We start from the raw sequence: 20,429 nt of genomic DNA on the forward strand, positions 1-20,429 counted from the left end.
AAGTGGGTTCCCTGGGAGTCTGTCCTTGCTACATCTTTTTAGTCCCCATTCTGCTGGTTTTGTTCTCAGAATATGTGGGGCACACAGAAAATACCTGTCCAAGTGGTGGTATACTCAGTGGGAAAACATGATAATGGTAATGATTGTTTAATTTGTTAACCTGCTCACCCGGAAGATCACAGGAGGTTGCTGAGTGGCTGGAATTCTTTCTTTGATGCATTGAGCTGGGGGCATCAGAGGGGGCCACAGTAGCTCCCCGGGAAAAACTGAACCAGGGCCAAGGTGTCTGAGTCTGATCCAAATATTTTCATCGAGGAAGTGGATAGCAAGGCCCTGGGTATATGTGGGAGAGGGTAACTGGTTTAGGGGAGTGAGTTCTCTGGAATCATTAGCTGGGGGTCTAACAGAAAAGGCATCAGCTCTGTGACTAAACAGAACACTGAAAGACCTCCATCAGGTAGAAGGTTCTAGAGAATCTCAGATTCCATTCTTTGTGAGGAATGACTAGTATTCAGGTTTAGGAGATGCACCTTTGCAGTTGGTTTTAAAGACTGAGGTGATCTGAGAGGCTCATAGCTCCTAGATGAGCATTTGAGATGCCGTCTTTCCCGAAATGGCCCTGACTTTAAGCCGTTAGGGCAGGGAGGGGGTCTCTAGCGAGGGCATGGCTCAGGCATCATGCCCCTCCCCTCCCTTGGTTTCTCTGCTTACATACCCACTGTTCCAGGTAGGAATCTAATCAATTCTATTGTTGGCCCTTTGTCAAATTCCCCTGGTGGTGTCCTTCCAGATAATTCTATTCTCCTCCTGACACTCTCTGTCCACTTGTTTGTTTATTCTTATTTGGTCCAACATTCTCTTTCAAGGCCAATCAGGTTACTTAAGAAAAGAAGACTTTTTATTTCATCAATTAAATTATGTCATTTGAAAAAAAAAAAAAGCCTCACTTCTGTGAAACTCTTGGCCTTTTCTCCCAGTGCCATTCTCTCCGAAGTGAGTAAACCTCAGTTAACCATGATACTGGAAGAATGGGGGGTAAATCCAATTAAAACTTAAAGATATCTGAGTATCACCCACAAAACCTGCCATTGAACCTATTGTTTATATATATTTAAACTAATTGAATTGTCTTTAGCAACATGCTCTTTGCTATTTGCCTTTGAAACATGCTATAACTTCTATGGAAAAAAGAGCTAAGGGTATCTTTCTTTGATGCAGGACGTTGTCATTCTAAATATCTGCTTTTCTTGCCCATCATGTAGAATATAAGGAATAAAAGTTTGAGTAGAATTTGTACTTACCCTAGAACCCTTCTGGTGATAAATCTCCTTTAATCCTCTGGCTGCTTGTTTTGTGGTGATGCTCTTTTCCTATCAAAATATCAAAGGCTTGCAAATCTCAAAGCATGGGAACACTGGTGAGTGCTTTACATAGTCTCAGGGATCCTTTGCCAACCAACTGGGACAAAGAAGAGGAAGAGGGCTTATTCCACCAATTTCGAAGCGACCATTGGCTGAGTCCCACAGAGGATGTGGGATTTATCCAAAGTCACACAGTGAGCTAGTGGCATGGAAAGAGACAGATGCCAGGCCTCCAAGCTGGATCATCTGCCCCAGGGTATCTTCCTTACTACTAATCACAGTGCCTCAGCTTCCACCGTTAGGGAATACCCATCTATGGGCCTCGCCTGAGCAGAAACACATTATTTGCTGGAAGGGGTAACTCCTTCGGTTCTTGTCAGCCACTCCCACCTCAGAGGGAATGTTAATAGTTAATTAAAGATAAAGTCCTATGGAACAAAGTACAGAGACGAGCAAAGTGGGAAAAAGCAGATGGGTAAGCATAGAAAGGGACATCTAGGGGGGTGACAAAAGGTTCAGAGATGAACTTTTTAAACATTTTTCAGAGACCACATGGCATTCAATGTTTCCTATCATGTTTCTTCTTTTCCTGCTTGGAACCCCAACATGCCATGGGAGGTTCTGGGCCTTCTCTAAGGACTTCTCCAAGACCACAGGCATGTTGGCCCAGCATGGTTCTCCATCTCTCACCTTTTTTCCTAGGTAGCAGGTATCAAAGGGATATTTCTGGCAAACAAGAAGGTGGACGACCAGGTGAAGACATATATCACTTACAACAAAGGCAGGGATTGGCGCCTGCTGCAAGCTCCAGATGTGGACCTGAGAGGAAGCCCGGTGCACTGCCTGCTGGTCAGTCACTCAGCCTCATGGGAAGTTCACAGGGCAGGCTGGCCACCTGGGGAAGCTGTGTCAAGGGTTTTCTTTCATCAGAGGGTCTTAGGAACTCAGGTGGTGCAGTGCAGTAATTTTCTAAAACTTGCAGGGCATTGGTCCGTGGACTCAGACTGCAGCACCAGTTGAATTATGCAGGCATTTACTGAGGATCTACTATGTGCTCCATCTCGTAGTAAGGCAAAGAAACATGTAAGAGAAGGAGCCTGTGCCCAAGGGTCCCAGGCACAGATCAGTAGTAGTAATACATCTATTAACTGACACTGACATGATGCATTGTGTTTTGGTAAATTCTTGCTAGATGTTGAGGCAAACAAAAGTTGCTTTGAGATTCCGGTGCAGGGAGGAGTTAGGCTGGAATGTCCATATTGGACAGTTAATCTATCAACATTTCCAGGATTCCTATTGGATGGAATATTGGGGTAGGCACCATGGAAGACATGATGTGTGAGATGGTTTCTCTGGCTCCAGGTGCTTCTGCTCTGTGTGAGGAGGCAAGACAATAAAATCCACAACCCTCAGTGCCCTCTGAATAAGGACCTCTGTAAGAAACAATTTTAAGGTCCCAGAAATGGTTAGTTTCTTCTGAGCAAAAAGTTACCTCTTGCCACTTATTCGAAAAGATTTATTAACCACTTATCATATTATCATATTCTAGACCCTATGTTAAAAATTGGGACTACAATGGTAAATACGGCAAATGACACCCTTTCCCTTTGTAATTTTCAGCTTTATTCCATATAATTTTTGCTTAGGGTACTAGGAGGGTCAGAGATAAATGCCTGCTTACCTCTAGGAATTGGTCACAGCATGATATTTTTTCCCTCAAACCTTACCCATGGATTCATCTTATTTTAATCTGATTTTCTCTTTCTTTCTATTTCTTCATCTTATTTGTATTTATTGTACAGAATATATCTCTGTAAATCCCCAAGCCCTTTTAAGAACACTCCAATGGGGATAGATGAATAAATAAGTGAATAAATAGAGAACACAGACTTATATAGGTTTTAGATGATGGCTTCAAATATTTTAAGTAAAATTATAAATAGGAGCAAAATACATAAAACAGAGACGGAGACAATCTGGCTGAAGAAGGTGGAGGGCCTGGCCTAGTTCACATAGCTTCCCTTCTTCACTCCTCCCGGAGGGCCCTTAGAGCTCCAAGAAGCAGAAATGATGGTCAAGATCAGAAATGCGAGAATGTTAGTGTCATCCTGGTAGAAGGAATGGTCAAGGAGGCTTCATAAAGCCAGCCATGAACTGGACCTTGGATAGGTTGGGTGAGGAAGAGAGGGAAAGGCATAAGATTCAAGTTAGGGGGCAGAGGCAGGAGGGCGTTTATGGAAGGTACTCAGTGGAGCTTCTAATCTGAGCATGCCAGCTGTCTCAGGTGTGGATGTCTTCTGCCCAAAACTGTGTGACTCACCATCCAATGCCTTGCTATTTCTGAGAGCTGAACATAGGGAAGCCCATCTCTCGTGGGGCAGGGGTACAGGTGTCTGGAATTTCCTAGAATGAAACTATTTCCTTCTCCATTTTAGCCCTTCTGTTCCTTACATCTGCACCTGCAGCTCTCTGAAAATCCATATTCCTCAGGAAGAATCTCTAGCAAGGAGACAGCCCCAGGACTTGTGGTGGCTACAGGTAAGGAAAACGTTCCCTGGGCGTCTTCCGTACTGAGAGTATCTAGAATAAATGTGTCACCTATTTTTGGATCTTGGACTCATTTGAGCATCAGATGAAAGCTATGGGCACTCTCCCCAGAAAATATGCAGGATTCCCCAAAACCCATCCAAGAACCTAAGATGCAAAGAGCTCCAGGCATTTGTAATTCCTAAGTTCATGCATCTTCCCCAGGGACACAGAACAGTCCCCTGTGCTTAGCAAGAGGCCAGAGTTTCTCTCCAAGTAAACTGACCAATCAGAATGGTTGTTTATAATAGGCATCCACACTTTAAGAAAACGTGATAGATGAACTTCCTAGCTCATCAAATATAAGCTGGGGTTGTTTTCTCTTTACACAGATGATTCTTTACAAAGGGTTCCATCCCAGCGCTGTTTTTAATCAGGAGGTCTCTGGTGCATGTAAAGGCTTATTTACACATGATTAACCACTTGGCTGAGAGCCTGAGGGCAAAGGGCAGAAAAACTTAAGGTTGTATTGTTGGAATCACTGTCCACTGAGCATCAATCGGAAATGAAGATAAAGCAACTCCGAGATGAAAGCTGAAGTCTCGGCAGAGTGTTCTCTGATTAGCATGCACTGCATTTCCATACACCTTTTCAGGAATACATTGATGGCATCAAGCAAGGCAGCCTGCTGATCTTAGAAGTTAGAGCTCTGGTGTTGGTCAGCTTATGTTTCTAATGAAAGCAGATAAATTCACAGTGACTTTTGGAGCTGGTACATTCTGTTTTCTCTCATCAACCCAAAGCTCTGGTCCCTGGAGTTCCTACTCTCTAGGCATGGCTTCCTTGTCCAAGCCTCCAACTGTGTGAGCTTTTACATACCACCAGTGACCAACCACTCTCATCGGACTGACAGCTGGCATAGCCTTCTAGCATTTCAGTCAACTCCTGTCGACCCCAGATGGTTGGGAGCAACTATGCTTAACACCACTGGCTTCAGGGAGCCCAGGCTGGGGAGAGATAAGGGCAGGCCCTGTTGCTATTCCCCTGGCTGGAGGAGTGATCCTCAAACTCTGCAATCCATGTGGATTGGTCTTCCCAACTCAAGGGCTGCTGGACCCTATGCCTCTCCTCAAGACCTACAGGAGACCCAGGGCTGAACTGGAAGCTACATCAAAAAGTAGGGATGAATAATAAAAGTTAGTATTATCTGAATGTTTAATGTGTAGCCAGGTATTGTTCTTTGTGGCTTGACCACTCTGAACTTCAGTGTTTTCATTGGCAAAGTGGGCATAATAGCACCAGAATAATATAATTGCAGGATATAATTAAGCAATGAATTTAAAATGCTTAGAACAATGACCAGGCGCAGTGGCTTATGCCTGTAATTCCAGCACTTTGGGAGGCCGAGGCAGGAGGATCACCTGAACAGGAGTTCGAGACTAGCCTGGCCAACATGGTGAAACCCTGTCTCTACTAAAAATACAAAAATTAGCCAGGTGTGGTGGCGCATGCCTGTAGTCCCACCTACTAGGGAGGCTGAGGCAGGAGAATCACTTGAACCCAGGAGGTGGAGGTTACAGTGAGCCAAGATGGTGCCACTGCATTCCAGCCTGGGTGACACAGTGAGACTCTGGCTCAATAAATAAGAAATAAATAAGTAGAATGCTTAGAACAGTGCCTGGGACATATTGAATACTTAGTACATGTCACTTATCATCATCATTAATATTATAGAAGTTAAAACTCTTCTTCTTACATCAGAAGAATATAATGTGCTCATCTCCTTCAACAGAATCCATAAATCCTGTGCATACACTAGGCACACAGAGAAACTCAGGAACCTTGTCCTCCTGCTTTCCAGGCTGAGCCCTGACACTTACTAGGTTTGTGCATTTGGCTTAGTTTTTAACCTCCGAGCTTCATTTTTCTCATCTGTAAAACTGGAATGTTTTCTACCTTGTGGGGGTGTTGTAAAAATTGGAGATGGAAGTGTGTGTCTAAAGATCCAGCAGAGTGCTCAGACCATCATAAGGTAGAATTAATGGTAGTTGTTCTTACCTGTGACAAGCATATTGCTTCTCAATTAGTACTTTGTAAATTAGCGAACACAAAGACATTAAAGATTTATTTTTGAATTTTTTTGTCCATATGTATCAGAATTGCTAATTCCTTTTTATCTCCCCCTGTAATTCTTGAGGCTTTTTGCCATGCCCTGGATTTTTGGGAGAGATATAACTCAGCTGATGAGATTCTGATGAAAAACCAGGGCTGAGTCACTGGTGCATGCTTCTTCATACCCAGCTTCTCCTTACCCTGCTTGCTCTGGTCACCCCGGGAGGTTATTTGCCATCAGGAAGATAACTATGAGGTCAGCTAATTTTACCTTCAGTGGCCTGCATGGAGCCTGCCTCTGCAGGGTCCTTTCCCACATCTGTGCCTTCCACCTTCCTTCAGGTGTCAGCCACCCTGGGCTCTCTCCACTTCCACTGCTGACTCCCTTTCCCCACCTTGAACTGAGATGTGGTCTCAGGTAAGCTGCGTGGGTAAAAGTATAGCCTGAGATTCATCTCTAACTCCTGTTGAGGACATCTCCGAAGGCAGATGGAATTCCAGTATGGAGAGTTTGGCAATTGCCTTTTGCAAGCAGAAACACTGGGGTTCCTAATATCCTTAACACACTGGTTTCAAGCTAGTATTAAAGACCTCACATCCTCACAGTGCCTTACAGCATGCAAAGCACTTTCCTTGCCTTGATTGCACAACTGCACAATAATGTAGAAATGGCGATTACTATCCTCCTCAATTTAGAGATGAAGAGACTGTGGGCAGGTGGAAACAGGTGTCTTGTTCCAGCCCACTCTCCCTCTGATTCCACCTCTAGTGCTCTGTTCTGTAACCATTCAGCCAGACCTGTCTCTGAGCCCCTTTCCGTGCCAGGTCCACAGCTAACCAGACTCTCTGCTAGGCTTCCTGTAAACTCTGAATGTTTGCACCCTCCTGTTTTTCCTTCTGTGGCAACCCTCCTCCCGCCCCTGTCCCTGCAGGGGCACATTGATTGTACACTGTCAGATTCCTCCCCCACTGAGCCTGTAGCCACCCCGTATGGGCAGCAGATCCCTCTGGCATCAGTGGTGGTAAGAGAAGCATTGCTAGCCCTCAGAGGACTTCAAAATTCTCTCCTTTTTATTTTTTTTCAAAAATATTTAAGGAGCAGAGAAGGATAGCACTGGGAGGAAATGAGGGTAAAAGGAAGTTGTTTAAAGCTTCCAAAAGGGGCATGGGCCCTCCGTCATTTACCACCCAAGCTGTCGGTGAGAAGAGATCCCAGTTCTTCTTCTTCTTCTCCATCTCACTCCCGCTCCTCTCTCATCATACCACTCAAGTGGGCAACAGCTGCATCCCCTTCTTCCAACGTGGTTGGAACTCACTAGCTGGGCGCCAATTCCACTTCAGCCAGCAAGGTTTATTTTTCAAATCCTCCTTCTCTGACAACATAACTCAAGCTCTTCCTATCAGAAATCACCCACAGAGTCACTTAGGAACTGTGCATGTTCAAAGATCAACTCCTCCTGGGTACATCTTTTCTGTCCGTTCATCTGGAAACCAACTTTCTGATCTCTGTGATCAGTAGCATTTTCTTTCAGGGGTCTTTTCAATTGACAGAAGATATTTCCACAAATAGAGTTCACTGTGAGCCTTGGGTTCTTACCACCATAAGGCCCCCAAAATCCATCTAGTCGAGCTTTGAAAGAGAGGTTGAAGATGTTGACAGAACCAGCTTCTAAGGAAGGTGAGGGATGATAAACTAGATTCTTAGAAGCCATGCCAGGGATGGAAGATACACAGCTCTGGAGCAACTGTGCTCCTGCCTCCCTCTCTCTCTGTCACCCTTGGTAGACATCTATTGATCACCATCACATTCTATTCTGTTGAAACCAACGAATCCTTCTTAACACAATGCTCCAGGTTAGCACAACCACCAAGCAACTTGGGTTGATATTCTCCTCCCCATTCCTCTTTACTTTCCTCACCTGTGTCTTCTAAAACCTGTATCTGGGGAGTTGAATCCAAAATTCCAGGCAGAACTCGATGGATATACTCACGAAGCCTCTCCCTACTCCTCTCACACCTACTGCCTGAACCCTGAACCCTGAGCCCAGGGGTTATTTTTGGAAACTTGAGTCTCAAAACAAGTTGGCTATCTGTGTGCTCCCTGATGCTGATGGGAGCTTGACAAGCTGTAGCCTGGCTTTAATTTCTCATCTTGAAGCATTAAATGTCAGGAACTCAATTAACATTTTCATTATTGCATTTTTGTTGTGCTCCTATTTAGGCTACAGATGTGTGGGAGCTAACATTCTCTTCCTGCTATTTAAAAAAAAAAATCAGCCAATATGATAAACTCTTACATGTTTAGGGTTCCTTCCTGGTTGTCAGAACCTCCTCAAGTGCACGTCAATGTTAGAACATGATCCAATCATTTTTCCCATTCATTCATTCCACAATTATTTATTGAGCACTATTAGGTTGGGGGCATTTTTTTAGGCTCTGAGAAGAGGACTGCCCATTGGGAAAACTAAATCAATATAGATGGACTAGAAAAGCTTGACCACTTTCTTTTTAATAAGCATAGCCACAAGGTGATGGAGTGCCAGGGGAAGAAAAAGAAGGGTAGAGAGAAGAGGAGAGTGTGAAAGGATGGAAGCAGCAAGTGTGGTCAGTCCAGGCATAAGCCAGGTGACTTCTTTTCCTGCCATGTTTGATGGCCATGGTATGCTGAGTGTGGTCATCTTCTTCTGGGCACTGTATAATTTAGGTTACATAGTCTGTGCCATTGGGTCACTCAACTGCCTGGCACTCAAAGGACATGTTGACAAGTTGCAAACACACAGACACACAGTTATGCGCACATACACACACACACCAGTTTTTCTCAGGCTCCTATGCTCAGTTTCTCCATATGTGTCTACTCTTCCAGTCTTTGCTTCCTTTAGGGAACACCTGTCAGGAGCAATGTAAGAGATTATTGGTATACAGAGTGAATAATTCAAGAGACCTGAACTAATCGATATTCAGTCTTTGACTCATGTCATTGAATGATGCACTTCTGTCATACTATTTAAATTTTCTCCCATATTGGGTTTTTCTTCCTGCTGGGCTTCTGATATGACACCAAGAAAGAAACTGCACAAATTAGCTGTAAATATTACTTAGAAAACCTTTACTCTCTGCTCCCCCAGCCCTAAGCACACTTAATTGGTAAACTCCTGACAATCTCAAATGATCTGCTTATGTTTCAGGCAACATTGGCCCGGAGCTCTCATATACTGATATTGGTGTGTTCATCTCCTCCGATGGGGGCAACACATGGAGACAGGTAACTGGGTGAATTGAGAAAAAGGGAGGAGGCATTTAGAGTAAGTTCTACCAATCTCTCTCTCCATCCTATAGATTCTCAGTCTCATTATGACTTTGTAGTTTCAAAACACTTGAAGCAGCTGTTCAGTTTGGTCAATTTGGCTGGCAGGTTAGAGGGGTAATGGGGTAAAATGAGAAGGGCATTGGGCAGAGAATAGGAGGAACTGGAACTTTCCCAGTTCACTTATTCTCTCCTTCAGCCATATGTATGAAACAGGTCCAGATGCTAAGTACTGTGCTGGTTGCTGAGGATACAACTGATAAAACTGTTTTTATCATTAGTGTGCCAAGAGTTCTTGGCAAGTTGTTCTCTTCACCTTTGGGGATGTATTTCTGTATCTACAAAATGCAAGGATTAGAACATTAAAACTGACAAAGCCATGGAAGTCAGTGGTTATTTAAGTATTGTGTAGACTGTCTTGAGTAAGTATGAAACAGCTTAATAGATATATAACTGCATGAAATGTTAATTCAGTTTTACAAACACTTACAGCAGTGCTGTCCAATAGAATGTTCAGCGATGATGGAAAAGTTCTGTATCTGTGCTTGCCCATGCAGCTATGGAGCACTTGAAATGTGACTACTATGTCAGAGGAACTTAATTTTTAATTTTATTTATTTTAATTAATTTAAATTTAAATACTCTCTTGTGGCTACTATATTGGACAAATAGATTTATACAATGTCAACTAGGTGTCAGGCTCCAGGAAGCAGTTGAATAATTTGGAGTCCCTTTCCTTAAAACGCTCAAAATTAAATAGAAGAAATGGGTTTATAACCAACTAACTATAGTTCAGGGTGATAGTAGTATTTTAGTGGCATTATTAGCACACAGAGAAAAGAGAGGAATACCTCCTGCTGGAAAAACCGGGAAAGACATCACAAGGAGGAGTGACATTTTACTAAGTCTTAAAAGTGAGACAGTTTCTCCATGGAGAAGACAAGAGAAGGACACTGAATATCTTGATGGTAAAGGTAGAGTCATCATATGAACTCTAGTTAGATAATTTCCTGTTTGGATCCCTTAGTGAAGATTGTCATCACCACCACCATCATCATCCACATTTCCACCCGTGTCAGCACTACCAGCATTGTAAAGATTACCAAGTACCTATGAGACAAAAGCAACTATGTCAAGTACTGCAAGGCACACAGTCAAGAATAAGGTTCCTACCCACAAGGTCATAATCAGGTGACTGGGGAACAGATACTTAAATAAGATCATACGCTTCAAAATGTAAAAATAACCTATTATGAGAGCCAAAGGAGGGTGGAAGCTGGAATACAAACTCATCTGGTACAAAATATCCTCATAGACAAACCATTTCTGGAGGTCTCTCTACCTCAAGAAGTAGCTCACCTGACCATTGTTGTCAATACTTTTTCTTTCCTCCTTTCTTAAACAGCTAAGGAATCCACTTTTTCACTCCAGTGCTAGACAGGGCAAAAATGAGCAGTGGCCAGATGGCAAAATCAAGAGGAAAGGATGAGGATAACTTCTCCCTCCTCCCCAGTGCCTCCTCCTGTGTTCCTCATTCTTAGGCTTCAACCCAGCAGTTCCATTATGTGGCTTATCACAGAGCCATCCTTTAAGCTCTGGAGAGAAAAGCCTAGCATTGCAGACTCAGAGTCTATGTTTATATCTGGAATATAAGTGAATCACCCTTAGGTCCTTTGTGCATTGAGGCTCGTCATAAATAGGGACATTTTTCTTTTCTTTGAAGATAAATATGAAAAAAAAAAAAGAGGTTTAGGACTGAGAAACTACTTTTTCTCTCTAAGGTTCCCTGGGGCATATATATAGGAGACCCCATTCCTCTTACCCATTCCCCCTTTAAATCTGTGTGTACCTCCTTATCCTCTTATAGCCCTTTTCACTTAACCCACCATCCCAACGTCTCCATCTAGGCTGCATAAACCACCATCAATGGTTAAGTGCTGTAGGAATTCTCCAAGCATACTTTCCCCTAGAAGATCTAAAGTTGAGATTAGTTTTCTGCTGGAGAAATAGTTTTCCTGTTTAAGGTTGAAGATTTAAAAGTCATATCTCATATAAGCATTGATAGATGTGAGCTTAGGTCTGAAGTTCTCTTGACTCAGAACCTTGTATTGCAGTTAGTGCTTAGAAAATGCCTGTGGTTAGATGGAGGGATGGATGGATGGATGGAACACTGAATAAGTGAATGAATGAGTAAATGGATGGATAAGTAACAGACAAATAGATGAAATAAAGAATGAATAACTTTAGGTCCCTGGACATACTGTGTTCCAATGACTACTTAGAGTAGGGACTTAATAGACACCCAACTTGGGTCTTCATCCAACTTGCAGGGAGGTGGTGGCTATATCAGTTATTAGTTTTACCATAGTTGGTGGAAAATTGTCTTTTAAGTTCCTAGATAATGTATAAACAACACTATAAAACACTATAAAACATTGACAAATTAGCAGACGTCTGAATAGCTGAGGAAGAAGAGAAGGCTGAGTAGTAACTTAGTTACCTAGAAAGATAGGGGAGTTTCTTCGAAGTCATACTTTGCTTTGGGTTATCTAATTGAGCATGCACCTTTTTGCCTCACCTTCATGTAGCATGCTGGTTCACAGTACTAATAGTGGAAAGAGCCCTGGAAATGCAATTTGAGTGGCCTAGGGAGAGTTATTTGTTTTCTGTGATCCCATTTCCTCATCAATCAAATGGAGATAATACTTACAAAACTATCTGATAGTGCTGTTGGAAGGCTTAGAACCTAGATGAAACAATGTATGTGAAAGACTGTAAACTGTTAAGCACTATGCAAATGTAAGGTGTTGCTATGATTGTTGTTATTGTTGTTGTTGTTCCAGATCTTTGATGAAGAGTACAATGTCTGGTTCCTAGACTGGGGTGGCGCCCTCGTGGCCATGAAACACACACCTCTGCCAGTCAGGCATTTGTGGTAAGGAGAGCTCCCTACCCTATTAATGAGCTAATGAGCAGCTTTTTAGTGGAGAGAATTGTGATGAGTTATTCTGCATGGTTTTGTACCCATTTGTACATTTCCTCATCCATTTATTTATCCATCCATCCATTTAGTAGCTTTTACATCATCTAACTCATAAGTAGCAATAGTAGGCCAGATAATTCAGATGGGGAGGGGTAATGAATATGGTGGGTGGTAATGAGTGGTCAGATAAGGCAGAAGACAGCAGGAAGGACCTGCAGTTCAAGTAGCCAAGATCAGTAATCCAAAACAGGAGAGATGGAAATTGGAAGAGGAGGGTTAAGTACATGTAACAGATACTGAGTTCAGTTCTAGAGAAGTTGAGTTAGTGGTTTCTATGAATATTTCAGCAGAAATGGCCATGAGTTGTCAAATATCTGAAGATCGGGAATGGTCTAGGCTGACACTTTAGCTTTGAAGTCATTAGCCACTAGGTGGTAGTTAAAGCTATGGTAGTGGGCTCAGTGCCTCAAGAGAGTGAGTACAGGGAGAAACCAGGGACTCCTATGGACTCTGCCGAAAACCAATATTCAGAGTGCAGGAAGAAATTATGGGACAGGCTAAATAGAAATGGCCAAAATATAGAAACTCAGGGGAAATATTTTCATGAATGCTGAAGAAAGGGGTGATTAATAGCATCAAATTCTACAATCAGATCAAGTCAGTTATGGAATAAAAACAACCTAGGATTAAGCAATATAGGAGGTTATTCATGATTTTTGTCAGAGTAGAATTGAAACAGAGGTGGGGATAAAAGTTAGACTGTAATAGATTTATAAACAAATAAACGACTGAATGGATGATAAGCAATGAAATGAAATAGAGACAGTATAGATTATTGCTTTCAAAGAGTAAGATTATGAAATGGAGCTGACGGTGTATATGCAAGACCTTCCACAAGGACAGAGTTGAGTGAGAATAGATGATGATGATGATGCAAGACCTTCCACAAGGACAGAGTTGAGTGAGAATAGATGATGATGATGACGACGACGACTTGTTGCTGCTGTTGTTTTGTGTTTTTGGCAGGGAATGGCTGAGTCTCATGTGTATTTATGCCCTGAAGGGAAAGAATTTCAGGCTTCAGATTCAGCAAAGGGAATATTTGGAAGAGTGAATATTTGTAGGTGGACAATATCCTATCTACAGTACAGTTGGTCAGATTCACATGGGCAGGAAGGTGGACCCTGGCCTAACTACCAGGTCTTAGATATTGGGCGATAAACACGTTCAGAGTAATAGTTTTACTGGAAAGCATCAGACCTTAATCAGGAAAGGCTTAGGATTCCCTAATGGCAAATCCAATCTTCAGTCCCTTTGGCAAAGACTTAAGAAGGATTCTCTCAATTTGACCATTTTAAGTGAAACCATATGAAATCGCCATTTTTAGGTCAAAAATGATCAAATATTACCAGTTTCTTAAAGCTCAACCTAGTATATAGTGAAATAGTTCTACCACTATGATATGGAGAGATTGTGCAAATAAATGTTAAAAAGATGCATGGAGCCATTTGTAAGAGGAGTGCTCTCCCACCTCAAGGATGAGCTTGTAAAAGTTCCCAATGTAATTGTTTCTTATCCTTTTACTACTGATTTATATGGTTTTTTGGTAGTATCCAAATACTAGAATTGCTTGATATTAATGACTGTCAGTATTTATTGAGGGATTATTACATTCCAGGCACTGTTCTAAACCATTTACATGAATTATCTCATTTAATGCTTAACCAACCTATATATGTAGGTACCTTTCTATCACCCACTTACAATGGCATCAAAAAGCAAACATGTTAAATACCTTTCTCAAGGCTAGACATGTGTACCTGGCAGCACCAAGTTAGATTTCTGTCATGGATGCTCTTCTGTTCTGGCTGCTAATTTTCTATAAACTATAACAAGCACACCTAGGCTTATGACATAGTCCCTGCCCTCCAGGAGATTATACTCAAGATAAGATGTTTAGGCAGTACATGCATGACTAGAAGTGAAAGCAATGTCTGCTAAAGGATGCCGACTGTGTGTATTGCTGGAATACTGAAGCCTGGTATGTAAGGAGCCTGGCAGCCTTCTCTCACCTCCTGCTGCAGGAGGTGGCATGAGGGCTGACCTTTGAGAGAAGGATACCAGGAGTTACAGGAGAGGTGAGAGGCAAGCCAAGGAAAGAGAAAACTTTGACTGAAGTCCAGAATTCAAGTAATGTAGGGGGTGTTCAGGAGACTATTTGATTGAGACCAAAAATGTAGATAGAGGTAGGTAGGACTCAGACGAACTTACATGCCAGTTTAAGGGATTAAAGTTGGTCTGGTAGGTAATTTTTTCTGCTATCAAAACCCATCTGCCTCTGTAGAGGAAAGAGCTGTCTCTATTGTGGACTGAGTAGGACTTGCACTCTCAGAGAAGACAGCTTGAGTCTTAAAACAAGCTTGTTTTTAAACCAAGAAAGGCAATGTTTCTTAGCTCCCATCATGTTAAAAACTTCCATCTAAATCTTCATAAGAGAGTTGATAAATGTCCTACAGACAGGTGTAGCTGGCCTGATTTCTTCCCTGTAAGTCCTGGAGAAGGGGCTAGCAACCAGCCCTTAAACTTGGCCATCGCTCTCCTTGATTATGTAGGGACCTAGCACTTACTTAATCATTGATTCTTAAAGCATTCTGCAGAAGTTGCCTTGTGCTGAGGAAAGAAAGAGTTTATTTTTGTCATTTCCTTTTGGTGGTAGAAGAGGAGAGCATATTTGACATGGCAGGAGTACAGGGAAGAGAGTTTTGGTTTTGTCAAATCTTAGCATCCTTACATCTAACAGTTCAGTCTGATCCATGAAAGTTTTATCTCCAGAGGCTGCCTGACTTCCAAACGGAGTGCTTGGCTGATTATGCCTGGAAGGAAACCATCCAAGTTGGGAAAATTACTCAACATTCATTTAGGAATATTTATGTAGGACCAAATCATGACTCTCAAAGTCATCACTACAAAGTTTGAGTTTTCCCTTGTTCAATGTAGTATCTCTTTTCTTGGTAAAAGATGTTTACAGAGCTCAGGGGAAAAAAAAAAAGAACTGCACTCCCACTGAATTTCTTCTTATAATAGCAATGATAATATCACCCTCCATTTGTTTGACTATTCTAACTTACAAAGTATCAAGAATGATTTTTCAAACTAAGCTTTTGAAATGGCATTATCTCCATTTATAGGATGTTGATACTGCCATTTGTCATAAATACTACAAATGTTTTCTTGAACATGACAGAGACCATGATTTTTGCTTACTTGCCTTTCTATGAATGCTATTCTCTAAGGCGGTCCCTGGAAGGGGTTAAATGCAAGCTGTTGAGTGTATGTGTTAGTAAACAACAGCAACAGCAACAACAAACTCATTTGGGAATTATCCTTTGCAGGCCTCTTTCAAAGGCTAAGTGAGTGTTTTGTAAGGGCTTGACAATGTTATTATCGTCAATGTTTTCTTATGAAACTGTTGACTGATTTTGTCTCCTGCTTGTGAGATAAAAGCTTCTGAAACTTAAGCCAACTTTTTCTTTACCAGGAGCTTCTAATTAAGTGACAACCCTCAAGGTAAACAAATAGCTCATTTTAAGAGGAAGATAGGTAATCAGTTCATTGCCATTTTCTGTCATAGATCTCAGACTGACATTGTTTTATATACAGATGTACGTATATTAATATTTGAAAAGGAAAAAGACACCAGATTACCCACTGGGATGTAGTGGCTCTCAGATTTAAATAATAGCTACATTGCCTTTAAGAGAAAATAAGAGTAATAATTGAAAAGCTGGGGAAACTTTAGCTAGGCTAACAAGGCATGTTGTTTCCTACAAATTGAAATGATAGGTAGCCAGATAGGCGTGAACACAAAACAGCATACAAATGAACCCATCTGTTTGTGATCATGTACATTTGAATGCTTTGAGATTAGAACTAGTGCTATTTCAGGGAAACCCTCCATGTCCTTTGTACCTGAGAAGCATTAGAGTGAGATAAACAATGGACCGCCACTGAATACAGAGATCTAATGAAAACTCACAATCAGCAGAGCACCTAATGGGCAGGTAGACGGGATGTGACTGTTTGCTTAGCCCTGACAAGCTGTCAGCGTCTCTCAATGGGATGTTCTTGGAAACGGAAAGGAAAACATCACCTGGCCTTTTGTGTTTCTTTGGTTGTGCGTGCTAGCATTTTGTTCAGAGAAACTTTCAAATGAAAACAATAGTTCTAAACAATACATGCCTCTGAAAATCAAAACTGCATATGCTGTTCTGAAGAACTTCCAGGTGGCTAAAATGCTACCACCTCATGTACTGGGGATAAAATGAAATGGAGCAATACACCTTACCAGAGGGAGGAACACTGATTCTCAATGACCACTGTAGCTCTCTATTTCTGTGCTAGAGACCTCTGAGGAGGATTCTGATTGTTACTGGCAGATTCTCTTCCTTTTAGTTTATGTCATGTCAGTATCATAGTCATAGACACCTGAAGTAGGAAAAGGTCTTATAGAAGTCATTTAAACTAGTATTATACTTGGTATAGCTGATACTTTTGTGATATCCCCAAAGAGTTACCTCAGTTTACCAGAATATCACAGTGCTAATCGACCTGCAAATACCCACCGTACGTAGTTCCCATCTTGTATAATGGCTTTAGTTGTTAGAAAGATTGTTTTTCATGCTGGACAATAATAAACCTACTTGTAATCTCTGCCCATTGACCTGTAATCTGCCACTCAGATCTATGCAGAATAAGCCTGCAACAGAATTACATATGATTTTTAGAAAAGTACAGCTGGGAAGGACCTCAATGTATTTCTTAGAAATATCTTAGGCTAGAAAAGCCTTTCTAAGTTCTGGGAAATGACATGATATGCAACTCAAGATAGATTTTATTCATTTTTTCATTTATTGCATACATATTTGTTGAGCATATATTATTTATCTAGCATTAGTGTAGGGGCTGGAATACACTGTTGAATGGGACTGTGTACTTGGGAACTTATATTCTTATCCACAAATATTTGACTGTTCTCTTTAGAAGGGTCATATGGAAATCTTTTCTCCCTTATTCTATCTGTATGTTAAATAATTAATAGTTCCACGTATCTGACTACATTCTGTCTAATTTCCTTCACTGACATTATCCCTTTTTGGTAGTCGATAAATAGACCTTTAAAATATTTGGAAACTTTCTCATTTACAAAAATTAAGATGCAATGGTAATTAATTCAGTTTTTCTTCTTCTTTTTCCGTAAGCTGCCTAAAATTCTTATAACCTGTTTTTAGGACCATTTGCTTTTTACCTGTAATTACTCTTATTGTCAGTTTTTCTACAATTATTAAAATTGAACATAGTATTTAGGATTGGGTAGAAGGATGATTTCTTTTCTTATGCTTGTAATATATCTGTGAGTACATCCTAGACTCACAGTGGCTTGATTAACTCTCATGATAGTGGCATTGCCAGAAAATATTTAACTTGTAGTTGACCAATGACTCCAGTTTTTTTCAGCTTTATATATTTTATTAGCTAATCTCATTTCTCTAGTTGTAGGTCTTGGTGGGTTTTTTTTGTTTTTGTTTTTGTTTGAATTAAGCATTCTGCTTTAAGTTGTTTCTGTCTTATAAATGACTTCCAAATTTACATCCCCAATTATGATGAGAAATCCAGATCTATCCATCCAAAGGTCTTCTTAACAATATGACAATATGGAAGTCCAAAAAGCAGCAATCTTAACATGGACCAAAACAGAAACAAACAGATGATAAACAAAAATTAGCTGGGTGTGGTGGTGCGCACCTATAATCCCAGCTTCTCAGGAGTCTGAGGCAGGAGAATCGCTTGAACCCAGGAAGCAGAGGTTGTAAAGAGCTGAGAATGTGTCACTGTACTCCAGCCTGGCTACAGAGCGAGACTCTGTCTCAAAACAAAACAAAACAAAACAACAACAACAACAAATAGCAAACAAAAACACTGCTTCTCCTGATTTTCTAATTTCGCTGTCAATTACTTAACACTCCTGCAAATCAATATTTTCCATGATTTCTTTCTTTTGCTCATGCAACCTGTATATATTTTATCACCAAATTCATTGACTTCATCTCTAAAAATAACCTAAATTTTTCCAATTTTTTCCCCTATAATAATCTTCATCCAAGCCCCATCTTGGTGTGGTCTCTTAAATTACCACCCTTCCCCAACTCATCTCCTTGAATCCACTTTGGGTCTTGATAATCCATTTATCAAAGAGACTTGAAACTTGTCTTTTAAGGTTTAAATCAAATTATATTATTTCAACTGAAAATAAGGTCCTTCATAATTTGGCTTCTGCCTTACTTTCTTCTTCTAATTCTTTCAACTAATCCCTGTTCACACTAAGCTACAACCACTGACCATCTTTCTGTTCTTCTCACAGTGCAGCTTTTTCATATTAGACCTTTCCTCTGTAATGGTTTTCTCCTGAATCTTTACATGGATACTTCCACTTATCATTTAGATTTCAGTTTAAATGTCATCTCCGTAGAAACGGCTTTCTTAAATTTTTAGTACAAAGTAGCTGTTTGGTGACTATCAAATCACCTTATTTTAGTTGTTTCCATGATACTTATTTCTAACTCATAGTTTTGCATTGATTTATTTCCATATTGTTCATCTCCTCACACTAGAAAGTAAGTTCTGTGGAAGCCAGGAACTTTCTATTCATTTCTGTATCCCTAGACCTGAGGTCACTGCCAGATCAGGCACATAGTAGTAGGCATCAGTAACATTTTGATAAATTCATTTTATTTGACTTTGAGTCTGTAGTCCTATGTTGCCACTATTTGGAGATCAATCGGAATTTTGCTTCTGTCTCCTTGAGTATTGGCAATCCTACTGATTTCAATTTCACCTGTGGAGCTATTAAGGAATTTGCAGTACCTTTGTCTTGGCCATTAATGAGCTACTGACCTGAGAAGGAGAAGGTACATCCCTTGGGGATACCATTCAATATAGAATTCAATATATAATATATCACCTCAGGATATTTGAAAACTTCTAGTCATCAAATAATAATAAGTTTCACAAACGGCAGCCTATCCAGACCCAAATATTTGATAATTAAGAGATTAAGTTTTCTAATGTTTTTTTTTTTGGAGTTTCTTTAAGGAGTTTTGTCCTTCATAACTGCCTCAGCGTGAGAATAAAGTATTAGAAATCACTGATCTCAGATCACCCTAGCTCTGGAGTCCTGCCCACTTGCTTGTGCTTACTTATGTCATCCTTGGGCTTCAGTTATTGTCTATGCTACCTTTCCTACCTGGACTTTGGCATTTCTCGTCCTGCCTTTAGGTATCTGCTGATCCACTCTTTCCTCTAGCAAGGATTTTGCTCCTTCTGTGTGAATTCATTTCATACAGCAGGCCCTTGATCATCTATAATTTCTCTCCCCATCTGGAGGTTCTATCTTGATGCTGGTAGGCTGTGATGGTCTCTCTGAGTCTGCTCTCTGTGGGTCTTCTCTTCATTGTATAAAGATGGTTGTCCTGTGCCCTGCTCATTATGGCTGTGACATGAAGATTCCTCCTTCCCTGCAGTGCTCATGGCACTCACTGCAATTTGCTTTGCTAATGCTGACCTTATTTATTTGTTTGTTTGTTTGTTTGTTTATTTTGAGATGGAGTTTCACTCTTGTTGCCCAGGCTGGAGTGTAATGGCACAATCTCAGATCACTGCAACCTCTGCCTCCCGGATTCAAGCAATTCTTCTGCTTCAGCCTCCCAAGTAGCTGGGATTACAGGCATGCGCCACCACGCCTGGCTAATTTTTTTTTTCTTTTTTCATATTTTGTAGAAGAGGGTTTCATCATGTTAGTCAGGCTGGTCTCGAACTCCTAACTTCAGGTGATCCACCTGCCTTGGCCTCCCAAAGTGCTGGGATTACAGGCGTACACCATTGCACATGACTCATGCTGACCTTTTATTGATAAGGAAATCCTGAGAATGAGACAGAGAGAGGCCTTAAATTCACTTTGGCTTTCATCTGCCAAGACAATAACCAGTTTGTCCAAAGTTACCAAAACAAACCAAACAAAAATCCCAACTAATACTTTCTTACCTTCTGGACTTACCGGCCAGAGTTCACTTGTTAGTGGCCACAA

At 41.0% G+C, this 20,429-nt stretch overlaps 1 protein-coding gene across 1 annotated transcript in view; it reads left to right on the forward strand.

The window, feature by feature from the left end:
• The window catches only part of SORCS3 (sortilin-related VPS10 domain containing receptor 3), a 618,532-nt gene that overhangs the window by 508,393 nt on the left and 89,710 nt on the right, over window positions 1-20,429 (forward strand). The window contains exons 10-13 of the mRNA XM_011977522.1: window positions 2,064-2,210; window positions 3,797-3,899; window positions 9,188-9,264; window positions 12,150-12,241. Of these exons, the coding sequence (XP_011832912.1) occupies window positions 2,064-2,210; window positions 3,797-3,899; window positions 9,188-9,264; window positions 12,150-12,241 (419 nt within the window). The remainder of the gene's footprint in view (window positions 1-2,063; window positions 2,211-3,796; window positions 3,900-9,187; window positions 9,265-12,149; window positions 12,242-20,429) is intronic.

This window comes from Mandrillus leucophaeus, unplaced genomic scaffold (genome assembly GCF_000951045.1).
Source record: "Mandrillus leucophaeus isolate KB7577 unplaced genomic scaffold, Mleu.le_1.0 Scaffold18, whole genome shotgun sequence".
Classification (NCBI taxonomy): Eukaryota; Metazoa; Chordata; class Mammalia; order Primates; family Cercopithecidae; genus Mandrillus; species Mandrillus leucophaeus.